Source organism: Diaphorina citri, unplaced genomic scaffold (assembly GCF_000475195.1).
Source record: "Diaphorina citri unplaced genomic scaffold, Diaci psyllid genome assembly version 1.1 scaffold75, whole genome shotgun sequence".
NCBI lineage: Eukaryota > Metazoa > Arthropoda > Insecta > Hemiptera > Psyllidae > Diaphorina > Diaphorina citri.
The window spans coordinates 1-16,659 of record NW_007377512.1 but is presented as its reverse complement, the minus strand read 5'-3'; the positions used below and the strand labels follow the sequence as shown (position 1 = coordinate 16,659).

General features: G+C 39.4%; 1 protein-coding gene across 3 annotated transcripts in view; it reads right to left on the bottom strand.

Moving 5' to 3' along the window:
- The window catches only part of LOC103521527 (protein pangolin, isoforms A/H/I/S-like), a 98,107-nt gene extending 95,242 nt beyond the window's left edge, over positions 1 to 2,865 (bottom strand). For all 3 annotated transcript variants that reach the window (XM_026832231.1, XM_026832228.1, XM_008486640.2), the window contains exon 1: positions 2,303 to 2,865. In XM_026832231.1, the coding sequence (XP_026688032.1) occupies positions 2,303 to 2,455 (153 nt within the window). In that variant the 5' untranslated portion in view covers positions 2,456 to 2,865. The remainder of the gene's footprint in view (positions 1 to 2,302) is intronic.
- Positions 2,866 to 16,659: the final 13,794 nt, after the last annotated feature.

The following is a 16,659-nucleotide window of genomic DNA, read 5'->3' as shown; positions in this document are numbered from 1 at the left end:
ATTCTCCTGTAGGTCCCCCAGTAAGGTAGGTTAATTCCTCTTAGTGTGCAATTTAAAAGAGTGCTTAAAAAAGGAAAGTCTAGCTAAGTTACATTAAACGAGATTAGCATCTTGCCATGCAACTCTAAAGCTCTAAACAGATAAGAGACAAAAATACAATAGGTACTTAGTATTTGATCTTTGACACCCTGAATTATTTACTCATTTGCCCCCAGTAAGGTAGGTAGGTTAATTCCTCTACCTCTGGTGATGGTGATGGAATATTCAATGACATGGATTGCAAACAGGAGCTTAATTTTTGTATCGCGTATTTAAGTTGCAAAAAAAAATGCACAGTGAAAACCCAAAGTGCAAAAGATTTTTGTTTTTTGCACAGTGAAAACCCAAAGATTTTTGTATCGCGTAGGTAATTCAATATTCAAAATAATGAATTCCAAATCCGCTTGATCTCTCCATATATTTTTTTTTATTATTAGGTAGGTACCTACATGTGTGTTTATTTAATTTTAATACTTGTTTGATTATTTATTTTTCAGAGATAAAAAATTTACATTCCAAAACATTGTTAACCCGTTAGCTAGCTGGCTAGGAGGTACCTACTTTTTTTTCTTACTAAATATACCTAGGTAATTATTAGGTAGGTATCTACATGTGTGTTTATTTAATTTTAATACTTGTTTGATTATTTATTTTTCAGAGATGAAAAATTTACATTCCAAAACATTGTTAACCCGTTAGCTAGCTGGCTAGGAGGTACCTACTTTTTTTTCTTACTAAATATACCTAGGTACTTCTTAACCACTCTATTTATTAAATCCCACTGAACCTCAAAACCCGGGATAGACGTCCCAAAGTGACCGTCTAAAATTGTTTCAAATGACTCCGATATTATTTTCTAAACTTCGTCTTCCATGTTTTCTCGTTTCTTAGGCTGCATCCACACCAGAAGCTGTTTGATCAACACGGGTATGGACTCGGCTTTACTCAAGAATAAAAATGTTAACATGAGAGAGGATGGTACTTGAGCTGAGCCAGTTTGGAGCAATAGCTACCTAACCACAAGCCTCACAGCACTGCATCCACACCAGAAGCTGTTTGATCAACACGGGTATGGACTCAGCTTTACTCAAGAAGTCAAGAATAAAAATGTTAACATGAGAGAGGATGGTACTTGAGCTGAGCCAGTTTGGAGCAATAGCTACCTAACCACAAGCCTCACAGCTTGGAGGTATTCTATCTTGAAATACCTATTACTATTTTAATTTTACTGATTGCAAATGGGTTATATGTATATGTAGTTACAAAGATGGAACGTAAAACACACAAGTGTCAAGAGAATGTTAGAATGTATCTAATCTTTATTTGGGTTGTTTCCATCGTAGTGGCTACGCATACGTATACGTATATGTAGTAAGTACCTCACGATACCTACTTACAGTATAACGAGTATAATACCTAGGTAAAGGTAAAGGAATGTTTCCATCTCGTATATTGAACACTGCAGCAGTTAATTCGCCAGAGGGCATGGTACTTGGGCAATCAAGGAAGTTAGGGGACGTTTAATATTACCCACAGAACTGTTAATATGGTAGCTTCTCACAATGTTACGAGTCCTATGGAGGTACTTAGGTATTCGGTGCACGAGCCTAAAGACTCGTACAGAGCGAAGTTAGGAGTTGGGAAACGTAGAATAAGCCTCACGATACCTACTTACATTATAACAAGTATAATACCTAGGTAAAGGTAAAGGAATGTTTCCATCTCATATATTGAAGACTTGCAGCAGTTAATTCGCCAGAGGGCATGGTACTTGGGCAATCAAGGAAGTTAGGGGACGTTTAATATTACCCACAGAACTGTTAATATTATAATTGGATCACTTGACACTAGACCAAATATACCTCGCTCTGACACTTTCAATAGAAGCATAGTGAGTGATATTAAACTTAATGTCTTCTATCTACGCTAGGTACTAGATAGGTACCAGAAGTTGATGGAATGGATTGCCAAGGGCAGAGTATTCCTAATATAGAAAAACTGTCCTTATAAAAGTGAAAATAAATCTATGTAGCTTCTCACAATGTTACCGAGTCCTATGGAGGTACTTAGGTATTCGGTGCACGAGCCTAAAGACTCGTACAGAGCGAAGTTAGGAGTTGGGAAACGTAGAATAAGGTAGGTACCTAACTAGAATTTTCCCTACATCCCTCTTGGTAAGAGTTGATCGGAAAGCTGGATCCAGTATGCCTCAACACTCTCAACAGTAATATTAGTTGAATAGATAGCCGGTATGTCATCTTACCTGTGATTCTGTTAGATCTATCAGACTGGTTTTGTCTTCCGTCAGGTTTTCCGAGGATCTCTTCTCGTCCTCTCCCTCATCCTTGAACACCTTCACCTCATCCGTGCTCCCTAAATCATCTCCAGCCCCCGACACACTACTAACATGTGGCATTGTAATGGATGTGGAGTGTGGAGGTGGTTACAATAACAATCCTCAGGCTACTAAACCAAATCACTGCCGCGAGATACACAACACAACATAGTTATAAACAAAACACCGGGTAATATTCACTCATCTAATGGATGATACCCTATGGACATCCGATGAAAACGTGAATATTCATTCGTCATTTTAATTAACAACAGATTAGCGCGAATTTAAATACAGCACAAACTTTACAAGACGCAAGAAAAATACATTGCACGGACACGCGTAAATTATAAAATCATACGAACTCTGATTTATTTACATTAAAAAAAAATGGGAAAATTGTTTACAATAAAAAGTTAAAATTGTAAAAATATTTTTTCTAAAAAAAAAAATCTTAAATGGCCGAACAATACACACTCCTCTCAATGGGATTCACTACCGAACTAAAAAAAAAAATAAAAAATTGTAAAAATATTTTTTCTAAAAAAAATCTTAAATGGGCGAACAATATACACTCCTCTCAATGGGATTCACTACCGAACTAAAAAAAAAATAAATAAAAAATAACATAAACGCACGATACGAATGCAACCGCCGGCGCGAATCTCACAGGAACCGACCAATAAGGAGGCTGCTTTGATGTCCCCCCTCCCCTCCCCAACTCATCTATACTCTTTGAAATGGAAGCAGGCTTCCTTTCTTCATGGGATTTGGATTCTGGTACTGACCCGAGATTAAACGATCAGAGCCGAACCAGTTCACAGTGCCGAGGCTACAGCAGGAGGAGGGTGTGTGGTACAGTTCACAGTGCCGGAGCTACAGCAGGGGGGAGGGTGTGTGGTACAGTTCACAGTGCCGGAGCTACAGCAGGGGAGGGTGTGTGGTACAGTTCACAGTGCCGGAGCTACAGCAGGGGGGAGGGTGTGTGGTACAGTTCACAGTGCCGGAGCTACAGCAGGGGGAGGGGGTGTGGTACAGTTCACAGTGCCGGAGCTACAGCAGGGGGAGGGGGTGTGGTACAGTTCACAGTGCCGGAGCTACAGCAGGGGGAGGGGGTGTGGTACAGTTCACAGTGCCGGAGCTACAGCAGGGGGAGGGGGTGTGGTACAGTTCACAGTGCCGGAGCTACAGCAGGGGGAGGGGGTGTGGTACAGTTCACAGTGCCGGAGCTACAGCAGGGGGAGGGGGTGTGGTACAGTTCACAGTGCCGGAGCTACAGCAGGGGGAGGGGGTGTGGTACAGTTCACAGTGCCGGAGCTACAGCAGGGGGAGGGGGTGTGGTACAGTTCACAGTGCCGGAGCTACAGCAGGGGGGGGGGGTGGGGGGCAGGTTACAGGGTTTTTTTTTTTTTTTTTTTTTTTTTTGTGCCAGTGTAGATATTTCTGGTACCAGAAAGGAGAATGAACGCGGACCGTATTTAGGAAAGAGGCAGCTTCGTGAGACATCGCTGCACGCTGGTTCCAACACAATTTTTTTTTTTTTTTTACTGAGGATCCGCTACACGCGGCAAGTAAATTCCGTGGTTTCATGCGATTCGCGGGATGGATTTTGACATGTCTGAAACCAGCAAAGCCTCAGATGGACTGCGTCCACTACAATTTACACACCGTATCATCAGTTTTGGATAGGCAGTATTGCCTTCCTCTCATTTGGCATGTGCGGAAGGTTGTGAAAACGCAGTGAAACAATCCTTTGTACATTGGAAAATTAGAAACTATTTTTTCGAAACTAAAAATGGATCAGTTAGATCGAAAAAATATTCCTCCAACCACCAATACAATGTTGTTCATAATATGTAGGTATAGCACACCCACCGAGTTACCGCTTTCTGTTTTCACCTTATTCCGTTCCCGTTGCTGCAGGCTTTCATATATACATTTTCCTTTCCTAATGAGAGATCTCCTCAGGACTTTTCTAATATGCGGTTATACTCGGATTTCTTTGTTATTTATTTACCAGTTCCACACTATTCTCACTTTTACTTCTTCTTCCTTCTTCTTCTTCTTCTTCTTCTTCTTCTTCTTCTTCTTCTTCTTCTTCTTCTTCTTCTTCTTCTTCTTCTTCTTCTTCTTCTTCTTCTTCTTCTTCTTCTTCTCTTTTCCTTTCTTTTCTTCTTCTTTTTCATTTTCCCTCAAGTTTCCACACTGGATTTTTCAATTTCTTACTTTCTACATATTACACTAACTTCTGAAAATCATGACAAACAACCTGTACCTGTATAGGTACGACTCAAAATTGAGATCAGTAGTGTTTCAGTACCAGTTTCCAGAAGCTGAAATCCTCGTTATCCTATGGTCTAGTATAGAAGTAGTTCGAATCCCAGTGTAGCGGGTAGCGACAGTAATTTATTGATCCCTTCGTCAGCATCACACTTTCCAATTAGGTAGATACCGGTTGGACTCGAACGACCATCTCAACATTCTCATCAATTTCATCTCTTCAAATCACGAATCCTCCTCTGCTCATGGTTATACAGGACTTGTTTAGTTGTTAGTAGGTACTTGTATCAATCACCTAGGGCGCTAATTTACATAGCACCTCTTTTTCAGAAAGGTAATTCATAATTATTTAGTATCCTCAATTTTATTTCGTTTTATTTATTGCTTATTGCCTTCATGTAGATATATACTCTCGTACTTCTGTGGGTCCCAATTATTCATTTTGATTCTCGCTGTAGAATATTTTATACCGTGGAGAGGGGAATATTGTTTGATTTATTCACTACAAGACTGTTGGTTCTCCCTATTCACTCCTCCACTTGCTGTCTTGTCTTATATATTTTAACCCAACACTGTTGAGCTGTCAATTCGGGGGGAGGATGTGTGGTACAGTTCACTACAGCAGGGGGGAGGGTGTGTGGTACAATGAGGCGGAACCAGTTAAATTGATCGGATTTTTCAGTTGTATATATTTCTGGTACAGAAGAGAGATATGGACGTCATTTAGAAAGAGGCACCTTCGTGAGACATCGCTGCCGCTGGTTCCAACACTTCTTTTTTTTAAACTGAGGATCCGCTACACGCGGCAAGTAAATTCCGTGGTTTCATGGATTCGCGGGATGGATTTTGGACATGTCGGAAATCCAGCAAAGCCTCAGAATGGACTGCGTCCACTACAGATTTCACACCGTATCATCAGTTTTGGATGGGCAGTATTGCCTTCCTCTCATTTGGAGTGCGAAGGTTGTGAAAACAGTGAAAACACCTTTGTACATTGAAAATTAGAAACTATTTTTTCGAAACTAAAATGGATCAGTAGATCGAAAAATATTCCTCCACCACAATTACAATGTTGTTAATAATATGTAGGTATAGCACACCCACCAGTACCGCTTTCCTGTTTTCACTATCGTCCCGTTGCCTGCAGCTTTCAATACATTTTCCTTTCCTAATGAGAGATCTCCTCAGGACTTTTCTAATATGCGGTTATACTCGGATTTCTTTTGTTATTTATTTCCCAGTTCCACACTATTCTCACTTTTCTTCTTCTTCCTCCTCTTCTTCTTCTTCTTCTTCTTCTTCTTCTTCTTCTTCTTCTTCTTCTTCTTCTTCTTCTTCACACCCACTACGAAAAGAAAAGTCATTCGTTGTGGTGAAGGTCGTTCGTTAACCTCTATTTGACCTTGCATAGGTCGGGTTTTTTTCTTTGTAGAGGGAAATCTCCCGTTGCGTAGTAGGAGGGAAATTTTCCCAAGGGATGATTTTTTTTTTTCAAGAGTGTTTTGGGTCTGAAAGCAACTTTACATTTCACGTAGGTAATGTTAATTATTGCGAGTAACAGGGCTCTAATACATATTTTTAAAAGGTTTTCTTCAGAAATATTGCATCATAACCATAACTTTGGGAACTGTGATTTTTCTAGGAACTATTTTAGAACCTGTTTAAAATTGTGAAATTTTTCTGGGAAAAGTACCAGTTTTGGTACTTACGTTGAGATGGGGTCTGCGGTTAGATGGCGGAGTGGTAGAGATGCGATGTCTCTGTAGTAATTCATTACGTATGCTGACCACTCACGTTCAGTTCAGATCGTCTGATGCCAGCCACTCGCGTTCAGAACGTCTGACAGACCTGGGTCTGAGCGTCAGTGGTGGGCATGACAGACCTAGGTCTGAGTGCGTGCCAAATATTACTTATTCTCAACGAATATGCATGCATACCTCGTCATCCAAATCAACTTTCATCCACCTTGGTTGAATGTAAGGGGAGGTGTTGTTCATTCATTTGTACTCGTGGCGGAGGTGATAGGGGTACTGGAGGTGGGGGTGATGGGTTTGTAGATGTAACTCTGAGCTCCGCCACGACCATAACCTGAAATACAAACAGGGACACATTTGTACTACAGTCGAACCTGGATATAAGAGAAAATTTTCTGGGCCCTTCATGCTGAACCTCGATATAAAAGAAACTGGATTTAGTGGAAACCTGGATGTAAGAGAAAAAAAAGGTGGTCCCCTGCATGGATTCTCTTATATCCAGGTTCGACTGTATAGTGATAGGTGGAGTGTATTGTACAAGTGTACAACTTAAGTATACTAGTGATAGATAGAGTAAACTGTACATTTCAAACCCTGTTCCTACTTGTCGTGAGTTTCATCCGATTTTTCTCCGAATGTCCTGTAGGCAATGTAATTTAAATGAGAGTGTAATTTAAAGATTAAAACCAGGCATTGAAACGATTTAAAATGGGTGCTAGGAATTATTACCAAATTGCTTTTTCTTATCAGATGGATAATAAAATAAATTGATTCTATTATTCTCCTACCAGATTCTTGCAAGTCTACTTTAGGTTTTCTGTACGTTTTGTAAAAATCGGACAAACTGTTCGAGTTGGAGACTTGGGCCCTTGGGAGTGTAGCGTAGACACCTAAGTAGTGCGGAGTCGACTTTTATTAAGTAGCTACGTTGACTAGAAGGGATAGCAATGAAATGAGATAGTATTTAGGATGTCACGTTAAGACAGCTATACGCTATACTCAATAGAGCTTCTCACAAATAATTGCATCAAGTTGAATAACTTCAATTAAAACTGCATCCCTGGCATTCTTTCTTCATTTCTCTCCAGTCTTGTCTTCATGATTTCCTTCTGATGAGTCAGCTAGGTTGTGGTTTATTTTATCTTTAGCTTCAGACATGGCGAAAAGTGAACAAGAGATCAGACAAGGTCATCTTTCCCAAGAAATGTTCATGAGGGAATGCCACTTTCGACTGTCTGATTTTCTGGATACGAAGGTAAGCAACTCATATATGTAGCTGCGGGTACCTACTCGTACGTAGGTAGTAGGTATCTACTTTACTCTCTAGGTCAGTGGTTCCCAACCTTTTTTAAACAAATACCCCTTTTTAAGCTCAAATTTAGCCATTACCCCTCCCCCCCCCTCCCTAAAAAGTAAAGCATAGAAATAGCTATAGATAGGGAAAGAACAAGTACCTACATATTGAAATTGTACCCAGTTGGTCAGTAGGTTTATTTTTTTTTAAATTTATTTATTAAATTTAACATATTTTCAATAAGTAGAAGCTTCCAGGCAGTAAGTAGGAAATTCTTTCTACATCAAAAGCCCATCCACTTACGCTCAGACCGCCGTAATGTGTGTGGCGGGAAAAGCTTCAGACCTAGGTCTGTCAGACCGTCTGATAGATCTAGGTCTTGAGATTTTTCCGCCATACATGCTCAGACAGTCTGAGCGTAAGTGCACCTCGAAGATTGCATAGTCCTGTGTTGTGGAATACGATTTCCATAATTTCATCATTCGTTAACACTCTATTACTAATTAGGTAAAATTAAATATAATGCCGCCGCGCCGGAATGACAAATAACATTCCTAGCATCAGAATTCAGAAATTAGAAAGGCTTCAATACTTTAAAGATAAGAAGTGCGAGTTGGGCAATTCAATGATCCATCTGAAACACAATCCATTAACAAAAGAGGCATACTCTCGTATTATTTGATCACAAAGAGATTGATGTGTTCAATGGATGATTAGAAAATATTTATCTACAATAGGAAGAAGTGATGTCTGTTTTATTCACAATCAATCAAACGCTACAACTCTTTTTACCCCTCGAAAAAGTGTATTTTACACCTCGGGGGGTAAATACCCCCAGGTTGGGAACCAATGCTCTAGGTAGTCTAGGTACTGAGTATACCTACTTTACTCTTTAGGTACAGAGTACCTACTAAAAACTTGTAGTACTTAGTAGGTATCTACATACGAATGAATATTTGGTACTCAAAGTTGAATTACTAAAAACTAGCTACTAGCTAGATTACCCCTATGCGTTATAATTTATAATATACTATTAGATTGCATAAGTAGTCGTCAACTTACAAGATAGTTTCAGTTTAATTCAATTACCGTCGGTACCTGTATAATTTTATTATATTACCCGATACCTACTTTGTTATTCAAAACAACTTGTTGTGTTATTTAATAACAGGGGAAACTTTCATCACAACTATTTAGTACGCTACAACAATCTTTAAAAGGTTAATTATTATTATCAGGTCCGATGCTTGCGGCATTTCCTACTTTCTTTTGAGTGACTGAGTGATAGTGTCTAATACATAGAAACAATACAAGTGGGAGCACACCTAGTTAGTTACAACATATTGTAGCTTATTGAATCATTAAGAAGAGAGACAACTAGCTACAAAGAGTAATTCCAGTCTTGTCTTCATGATTTCCTTCTGATGAGTCAGCTAGGTTGTGGTTTATTTTATCTTTAGCTTCAGACATGGAGAAAAATCAAAAAATGAACAAAAGATCAGACAAGGTCATCTTTCCCAAGAAATGTTCATGAGGGAATGCCACTTTCGACTGTCTGATTTTCTGGATACGAAGGTAAGCAACTTTTTTGGGTAATCAGTAGATAATATTCGCTGAGTAACAAATGTAACAATATTGAGGACCTTAGTGTAAGCTAGTACAGCATGGTCAGCAATTATGCGAAGTATTTCTCAATGGAAGAAAAAAACCTCCGTGGCACTTTACAAAAAAGTGCGAAGCCCCCCTCCCGAGCACGAAGTGCGAGTTGTATCTATTTCTATTAGTACTTGATACTTGTATAGTGTACCTACCTACATGTTATACTATGCACTAGTACCTATACCTACTTATATCAGGATGTAAGACAACAGAGGTATCAGGATGTAAGACAACACTAGTACCTACTTATATCAGGATGTAAGACACCAGAGTTTATCAGGATGTAAGACAACACTAGTACCTACTTATATCAGGATGTAAGACACCAGAGTTTATCAGGATGTAAGACAACACTAGTACCTACTTATATCAGGATGTAAGACACCAGAGTTTATCAGGATGTAAGACAACACTAGTACCTACTTATATCAGGATGTAAGACACCAGAGTTTATCAGGATGTAAGACAACACTAGTACCTACTTATATCAGGAAGAGCATCCAATTTTGCCGAATTTCATCAAAATCAAACAAACCGTTCCAGAGTAATCAAGGAACAGTCAGAATGAAATACTGAACGAACTGAAAATAGTCGAGTTAAAACCTACAACTTACTTTGTTCGTTCCATTATTATTTTATTACTCACGCAGGTTAACAGGCACCTATTAACATCATTCATTGTATTTATGACACTTTTACACTACAGGATACCTAATAATACCCTATAATAGCTGCTAGTAGGGCACGACACGTTATAAAGATAAGGATGACATAGCTTTGATATTGATAACACGTAGGTATAGGTACATTACAGTGGGGCTTTAGATCAGTGGTTCCCAAACTTTTTTTTTTTCAACACACCCGCACTCTCTTATTAAAATGAAAGAATCTCACATTGCACAAACTCCTAGAAAAAAAAAAAAAAAAAAACTGAAAGCCTCCCCCCCCCCTCCCACCAGAGACAAGTTAGTTTAATTAACTAGTAACATAATATGTCATGGAGTCCCATCATCCCAGGTTCCAGTCCATTTTTGTCAGACAGACAACAAATGAAATGACTTATCCTCCTACAGTATATCTCCCAAACCCCCCTTGAGATTTGTGATATGCGGATAAAATCTCAAAATTTGGCAATGAGAGTGGGTGTGCAATTTTTATATCTGTCAAAACAAAAAAGTTCAATTTCAATCAGAGGACAATGTATGAAGGTTATTAGTTATTATTACCTACTATTAAAATTAGGAAAGTAAAAACCGGTTAAATAATTTGCCTTCCCCATAAAATTGCATTCGAGGATTTTTCTGTTGGTAATTTTGGCATCTCCACTAAGTATGAATCTCGCGATAACATTGCATCCTATTTTAAATTGTAGGGGATTTTTAAATGGGTAATTTTGCCATCTCCACTAACACTAAGTGAAACTCAAGTCGGTAAAACTGCCTCCTGTTTTAGATTATAGGGGATTTTCTATTGGTATTTTTGTATTAAGTAGGTATCTAATTTGAAGAGATAAGTTAGTTATAGATATGTACCTACAGTAAGTATCTACATAGGTATCTATTTCTAAGAATGTTTGTCAAGGTACCTATTATCTAGTGCTTTATTTAGACTTGACTGTCAGCGATGAGTTCCCTATGCCTATGCTAACAGATATGAGAGTTCAATCGCAAAATGTGGCACATTCTACAATTTACGCCACTGAAGAATCTCATGGATTTGAACCTGTAACCTCCCGCACTGACAGACAAAACGTGACCACGTGACTCTACTATTGTCTTCTATATTAATATTTCCTGTCTCTTTTGTTTTCGGTGCCTTCATATAAATATGCATAACATTTAAATAAGAATAAATTTATGCATAAACTAGAAGTCTCTCTCTCTCTCTCTTTCTCTCTCGTGCAGCGTCGTGTCTTGGTCATCATTTGACAGATAGGAAGCTAGTACGGTACCCATGTCGTATTTTGGTCATCCAAGTCCCAATTTGGACAGTCCTCATTATTATGTTTATCTTCAGGTCACCTGAGTCCCAGTTGAATGACCACTGGTTTAACATTTAAACTTGGTCAAAACGCCATGCTTGGCAACATAGCCCCCGCCTCCTCCGCACTCTTCCTACCCCTCTACACTCCATCGCTCCATCCCACCTTTGAAATGTTGCGCTTAAAGCATTAGGTTTTAGATAGGTAGATAGTACCTGCTTACATATTGAAATATACAATTCTGGGTTACCTATGTCTGGTAATACTATGTACACATGTAGATCTGCATTAAGCCGCGTGGTAGCGCTCCGCCCCGCCAAGTCATGAAAGGAAGGTATATACAAGCATATGTAATTATGTATACAATGTATTAGGTAGTTGTTAAATGTATAAACTGTTAGCAGATGCTGATGATGCTCCATTCCGATGTAATCCAATGATAAAAAACATGGGATTACCTAAATAAAAACCTTGTTGTTGTTTTTTTTTTTTTTGTATAGGAACATTTTATTTTCATTTACTTAATCGTCCCAAAAACAAGCTAACCCACTGTAGGTAGGTATGTACCTAAATTGGTTTAAGGAAATTCTCTTCATCTCCATCTCTTGGCAATAGATCAAGCATCACATGATTATATTGACCATGTTATTTATACTTCACCCTCCAGCAAATCATTGAATTATGAAGATTTAATAGTAGCAGAAGAATAACAAGAAGAAGGAGGAGGAGGAGACGAAGAAAATCCCCAAGTGATAAAATTATTACGATTACAGAAAATTTACATTCCCACACCAATTCTACAAGTACCTAGCTGCCTCTCTCTCAGCACAGCATATTTTATACCGACCTCTCACCTTCAGACCGTCTGATAGACCGCAGTCTCACAGACTTGAGTCTCAACCTTTTTCCGCCACACACGTTCAGACGCTATGACAGACCGCAGTCTCACAGACTTGAGTCTCAACCTTTTTCCGCCACACACGTTCAGACGCTATGACAGACCGCAGTCTCACAGACTTGGGGTTGAATACCATAGAGAGGTCTTTTGTTTCTGGTCTTTGTTCTCCTTTCTATTTCTAGGAGCCACTCCTTTCTAAATGTTTCTATGTTTTTTATTTTAGCTTGGACTCAATTCTGCCTTGCGGTCGTATTTGATACCTACATAAATACATAATAGGTGTATTTCTTATAAAATTCTTTCTCGATTATACCTAACACCTACATAGGTACCAAGTGCTCTCTCTCTCTCCCACTCTCCAAAGAGTTCGTAATTTTGACACATCCACTAATACCATAGGAAAAGTAAATCTAGGATTTAGGATAATCTTGAAATCCAGTCCAATAAATTTAGTAATAGAATGTGTATGAGATTGAAGTAGGTACTATTACACTATCAACAATAGGCTTTACCTACCATTGAATGTATGTTCAATTTTCGGCTGATGTGATGTGGATTCAGCCTCGAAGCCTTAGCTACAATTACTGATGCCCACCATAGAGTTCCTGAAATTCTGATGGTACCGTTTCTTTTGATTGACTTCATAAAATTTCATGGACAATGCCGAGAATCGAACGCGGTCCTTCTACAACCCAGTGTGTTCTGCACAACTGCTGAATATTTCAGTATGGTCTAGGAGTGTAGGTCTTCAGGTCGATCGTCTCTGTCCCAATAGCCCAAAAGTAAACCAGAGTATGGTCTAGGAGTGTAAGTCTTCAGGTCGATCGTCTCTGTCCCAATAGCCCAAAAGTAAACCAACATAACGGTTCCTATAGTAATTCACATAGCATAGTCAGGATAGGGACAGTACTATCAACATCGTACAGTTACTGACACAAAGTACTATCCAAGAATTTCTGAAATTAGGTAAACTTGCAGAGTTCAACACGGTGTCTTGTGTCAAAACCTCCATAATTTTAGATACATACTCGTAAGAATGCCGTGGAAACTTGAAATCTTGAAAACCATCTGGCTCTTTTTTCTAGCCCGTCCTTCCTTTATTATTACGATCATCATCATCATCATGTAGCGTCATCGTGGTCGATGGTTGCTAGACGTCTTGTAACTGTTGTTCTAAAAAGTTCTCGGTTCATTGCCATAGGTATCTATTTCTAAGAATGTGTTGTCAAGGTATTTGTGTTTTATTTAGACTTGACTGTCAGCGACGAGTCCCCTATAGCCTATACTAACAGATGAGAGTTCAATCGCGAAATGTGGCACATTCTACAATTTACGCCACTGAAGAATCTCATGGATTCGAACCTGTAACCTCCCGCACTGACGGACAAAACGTGACCACGTGACTCTACTATTGTCTTCTATATTAATATTTCCTGTCTCTTTTGTTTTCGGTGCCTTCATTTAAATATGCATAACATTTAAATAAGAATAAATTTATGCATAAACTAGAAGTCTCTCTCTCTCTCTCCTTCTCTTTCTCTCTCTCTCTCTCTCTCTCTCTCTCTCTCTCGTGCAGCGTCGTGTCTTGGTCATCATTTGACAGATAGGAAGCTAGTACGGTACCCATGTCGTATTTTGGTCATCCAAGTCCCAATTTGGACAGTCCTCATTATTATGTTTATCTTCAGGTCACCTGAGTCCCAGTTGAATGACCACTGGTTTAACATTTAAACTTGGTCAAAACGCCATGCTTGGCAACATAGCCCCCGCCTCCTCCGCACTCTTCCTACCCCTCTACACTCCATCCCACCTTTGAAATGTTGCGCTTAAAGCATTAGGTTTTAGATAGGTAGATAGTACCTGCTTACATATTGAAATATACAATTCTGGGTTACCTATGTCTGGTAATACTATGTACACATGTAGATCTGCATTAAGCCGCGTGGTAGCGCTCCGCCCCGCCAAGTCATGAAAGGAAGGTATATACAAGCATATGTAATTATGTATACAATGTATTAGGTAGTTGTTAAATGTATAAACTGTTAGCAGATGCTGATGATGCTCCATTCCGATGTAATCCAATGATAAAAAACATGGGATTACCTAAATAAAAACCTTGTTGAGGTTTTTTTTTGTATAGGAACATTTTATTTTCATTTACTTAATCGTCCCAAAAACAAGCTAACCCACTGTAGGTAGGTATGTACCTAAATTGGTTTAAGGAAATTCTCTTCATCTCCATCTCTTGGCAATAGATCAAGCATCACATGATTATATTGACCATGTTATTTATACTTCACCCTCCAGCAAATCATTGAATTATGAAGATTTAATAGTAGCAGAAGAATAACAAGAAGAAGGAGGAGGAGGAGACGAAGAAAATCCCCAAGTGATAAAATTATTACGATTACAGAAAATTTACATTCCCACACCAATTCTACAAGTACCTAGCTGCCTCTCTCTCAGCACAGCATATTTTATACCGACCTCTCACCTTCAGACCGTCTGATAGACCGCAGTCTCACAGACTTGAGTCTCAACCTTTTTCCGCCACACACGTTCAGACGCTATGACAGACCGCAGTCTCACAGACTTGGGTCTTACCCTTTTTCCGCCACACACGTTCAGACGCTATGACAGACCGCAGTCTCACAGACTTGGGTCTTACCCTTTTTCCGCCACACACGTTCAGACGCTATGACAGACCGCAGTCTCACAGACTTGGGTCTTACCCTTTTTCCGCCACACACGTTCAGACGCTATGACAGACCGCAGTCTCACAGACTTGGGTCTTACCCTTTTTCCGCCACACACGTTCAGACGCTATGACAGACCGCAGTCTCACAGACTTGGGTCTTACCCTTTTTCCGCCACACACGTTCAGACGCTATGACAGACCGCAGTCTCACAGACTTGGGTCTTACCCTTTTTCCGCCACACACGTTCAGACGCTATGACAGACCGCAGTCTCACAGACTTGGGTCTTACCCTTTTTCCGCCACACACGTTCAGACGCTATGACAGACCGCAGTCTCACAGACTTGGGTCTTACCCTTTTTCCGCCACACACGTTCAGACGCTATGACAGACCGTAATAATGTACGTTGCAATAGGCACCTACGTATATAGTTTCATTTTAAGCTCAATACACTCAGATTTCAATACTTCCCATTCAATTCCAATTTGAAATGTTTCGGTCACTAGATACTCACTAATCAACCTCTTGGAGTTTTGAAATCAAATTTCAATCCGAAATATTAATCACATTGAGTTCCCACTCATATGTAGCTGCGGGTACCTATACTCATATATGTAGCTGCGGGTACCTACTCGTACGTAGGTAGTAGGTACCTACTAAAAACTTGTAGTACTCAGTAGGTATCTACATACGAACGAATATTTGGTACTCAAAGTCGAATTACTAAAAACTAGCCACTAGCTAGGTTACCCTTACGCCTTACCCCTATGCATTATAATCTACTACTAGATTGCATAAGAAGTCGTCAACTTAGGTACAAGATAGTTTCAGTTTAATTCAATTACGTTCGGTACCTGTATAATTATATTACCCGATACCTACTTTGTTATTCAAAACAACTTGTTGTGTTATTTAATAACAGGGGAAACTTTCATCACAACTATTTATTCTACGAAATTCACTTCTTCATTTTTATAAAGGTCATTATTGTAAGTACATAAAAGTATCAGGCATGGATTCAAGTTCCGTGTTTTGACAGTAGGGGGGGCCCTATCCATATTTTTTTTTTTCTCTCTCTCTACACTATTGGAATCCTGACACAATTTTCCACAGTTTGACGGAATGTGCGACAGGGCCCCCAAAGCCGATAGGGGCCAAAATCACATTATATTTCATTGTGGTTCTCCCTCAACTTAATCCCTAGATTCCCTAGTTCCTACCCTGGCTTCTGATCTCAAGTCTGGTGTTATTTGGAGTTGATAGTTTCTCTGTTGGATTAATTTATTATTCATTTATCTAATGACCTTTTTAATGAAATTTCAATTTCTGTATGTCCGGATTCAAGTTAAATACAATATGATTATAATTATCAGGATATCAGGTAGGTACTGTACTAATACCTACTTATTCTGTATTCATCTATGCAAGGTGTAGTCCAACAGAATACGTAATACCCTCGTGTGTGTGTGTGTGGGGGGGATAGCGGAAAGACAGCCATTCCGAGACAAACCTTACCTGTTTAGGATAAAATCCGCCCCAGGTGAGAATCGAACCCTTGTAAGTCTTAGCAAACAGTATAAATAGGGTAGAGTGGGGGGGGAAGTGAGCGTAGGGGACACTTACCACCAGGTCCAAACAGTGCGGAATAACATGGATAGTTACAGTACGGTTTGCCATCGTGTTCTGAGTGACTGCCCGGGACTAAGGTCTTGTTACAATTC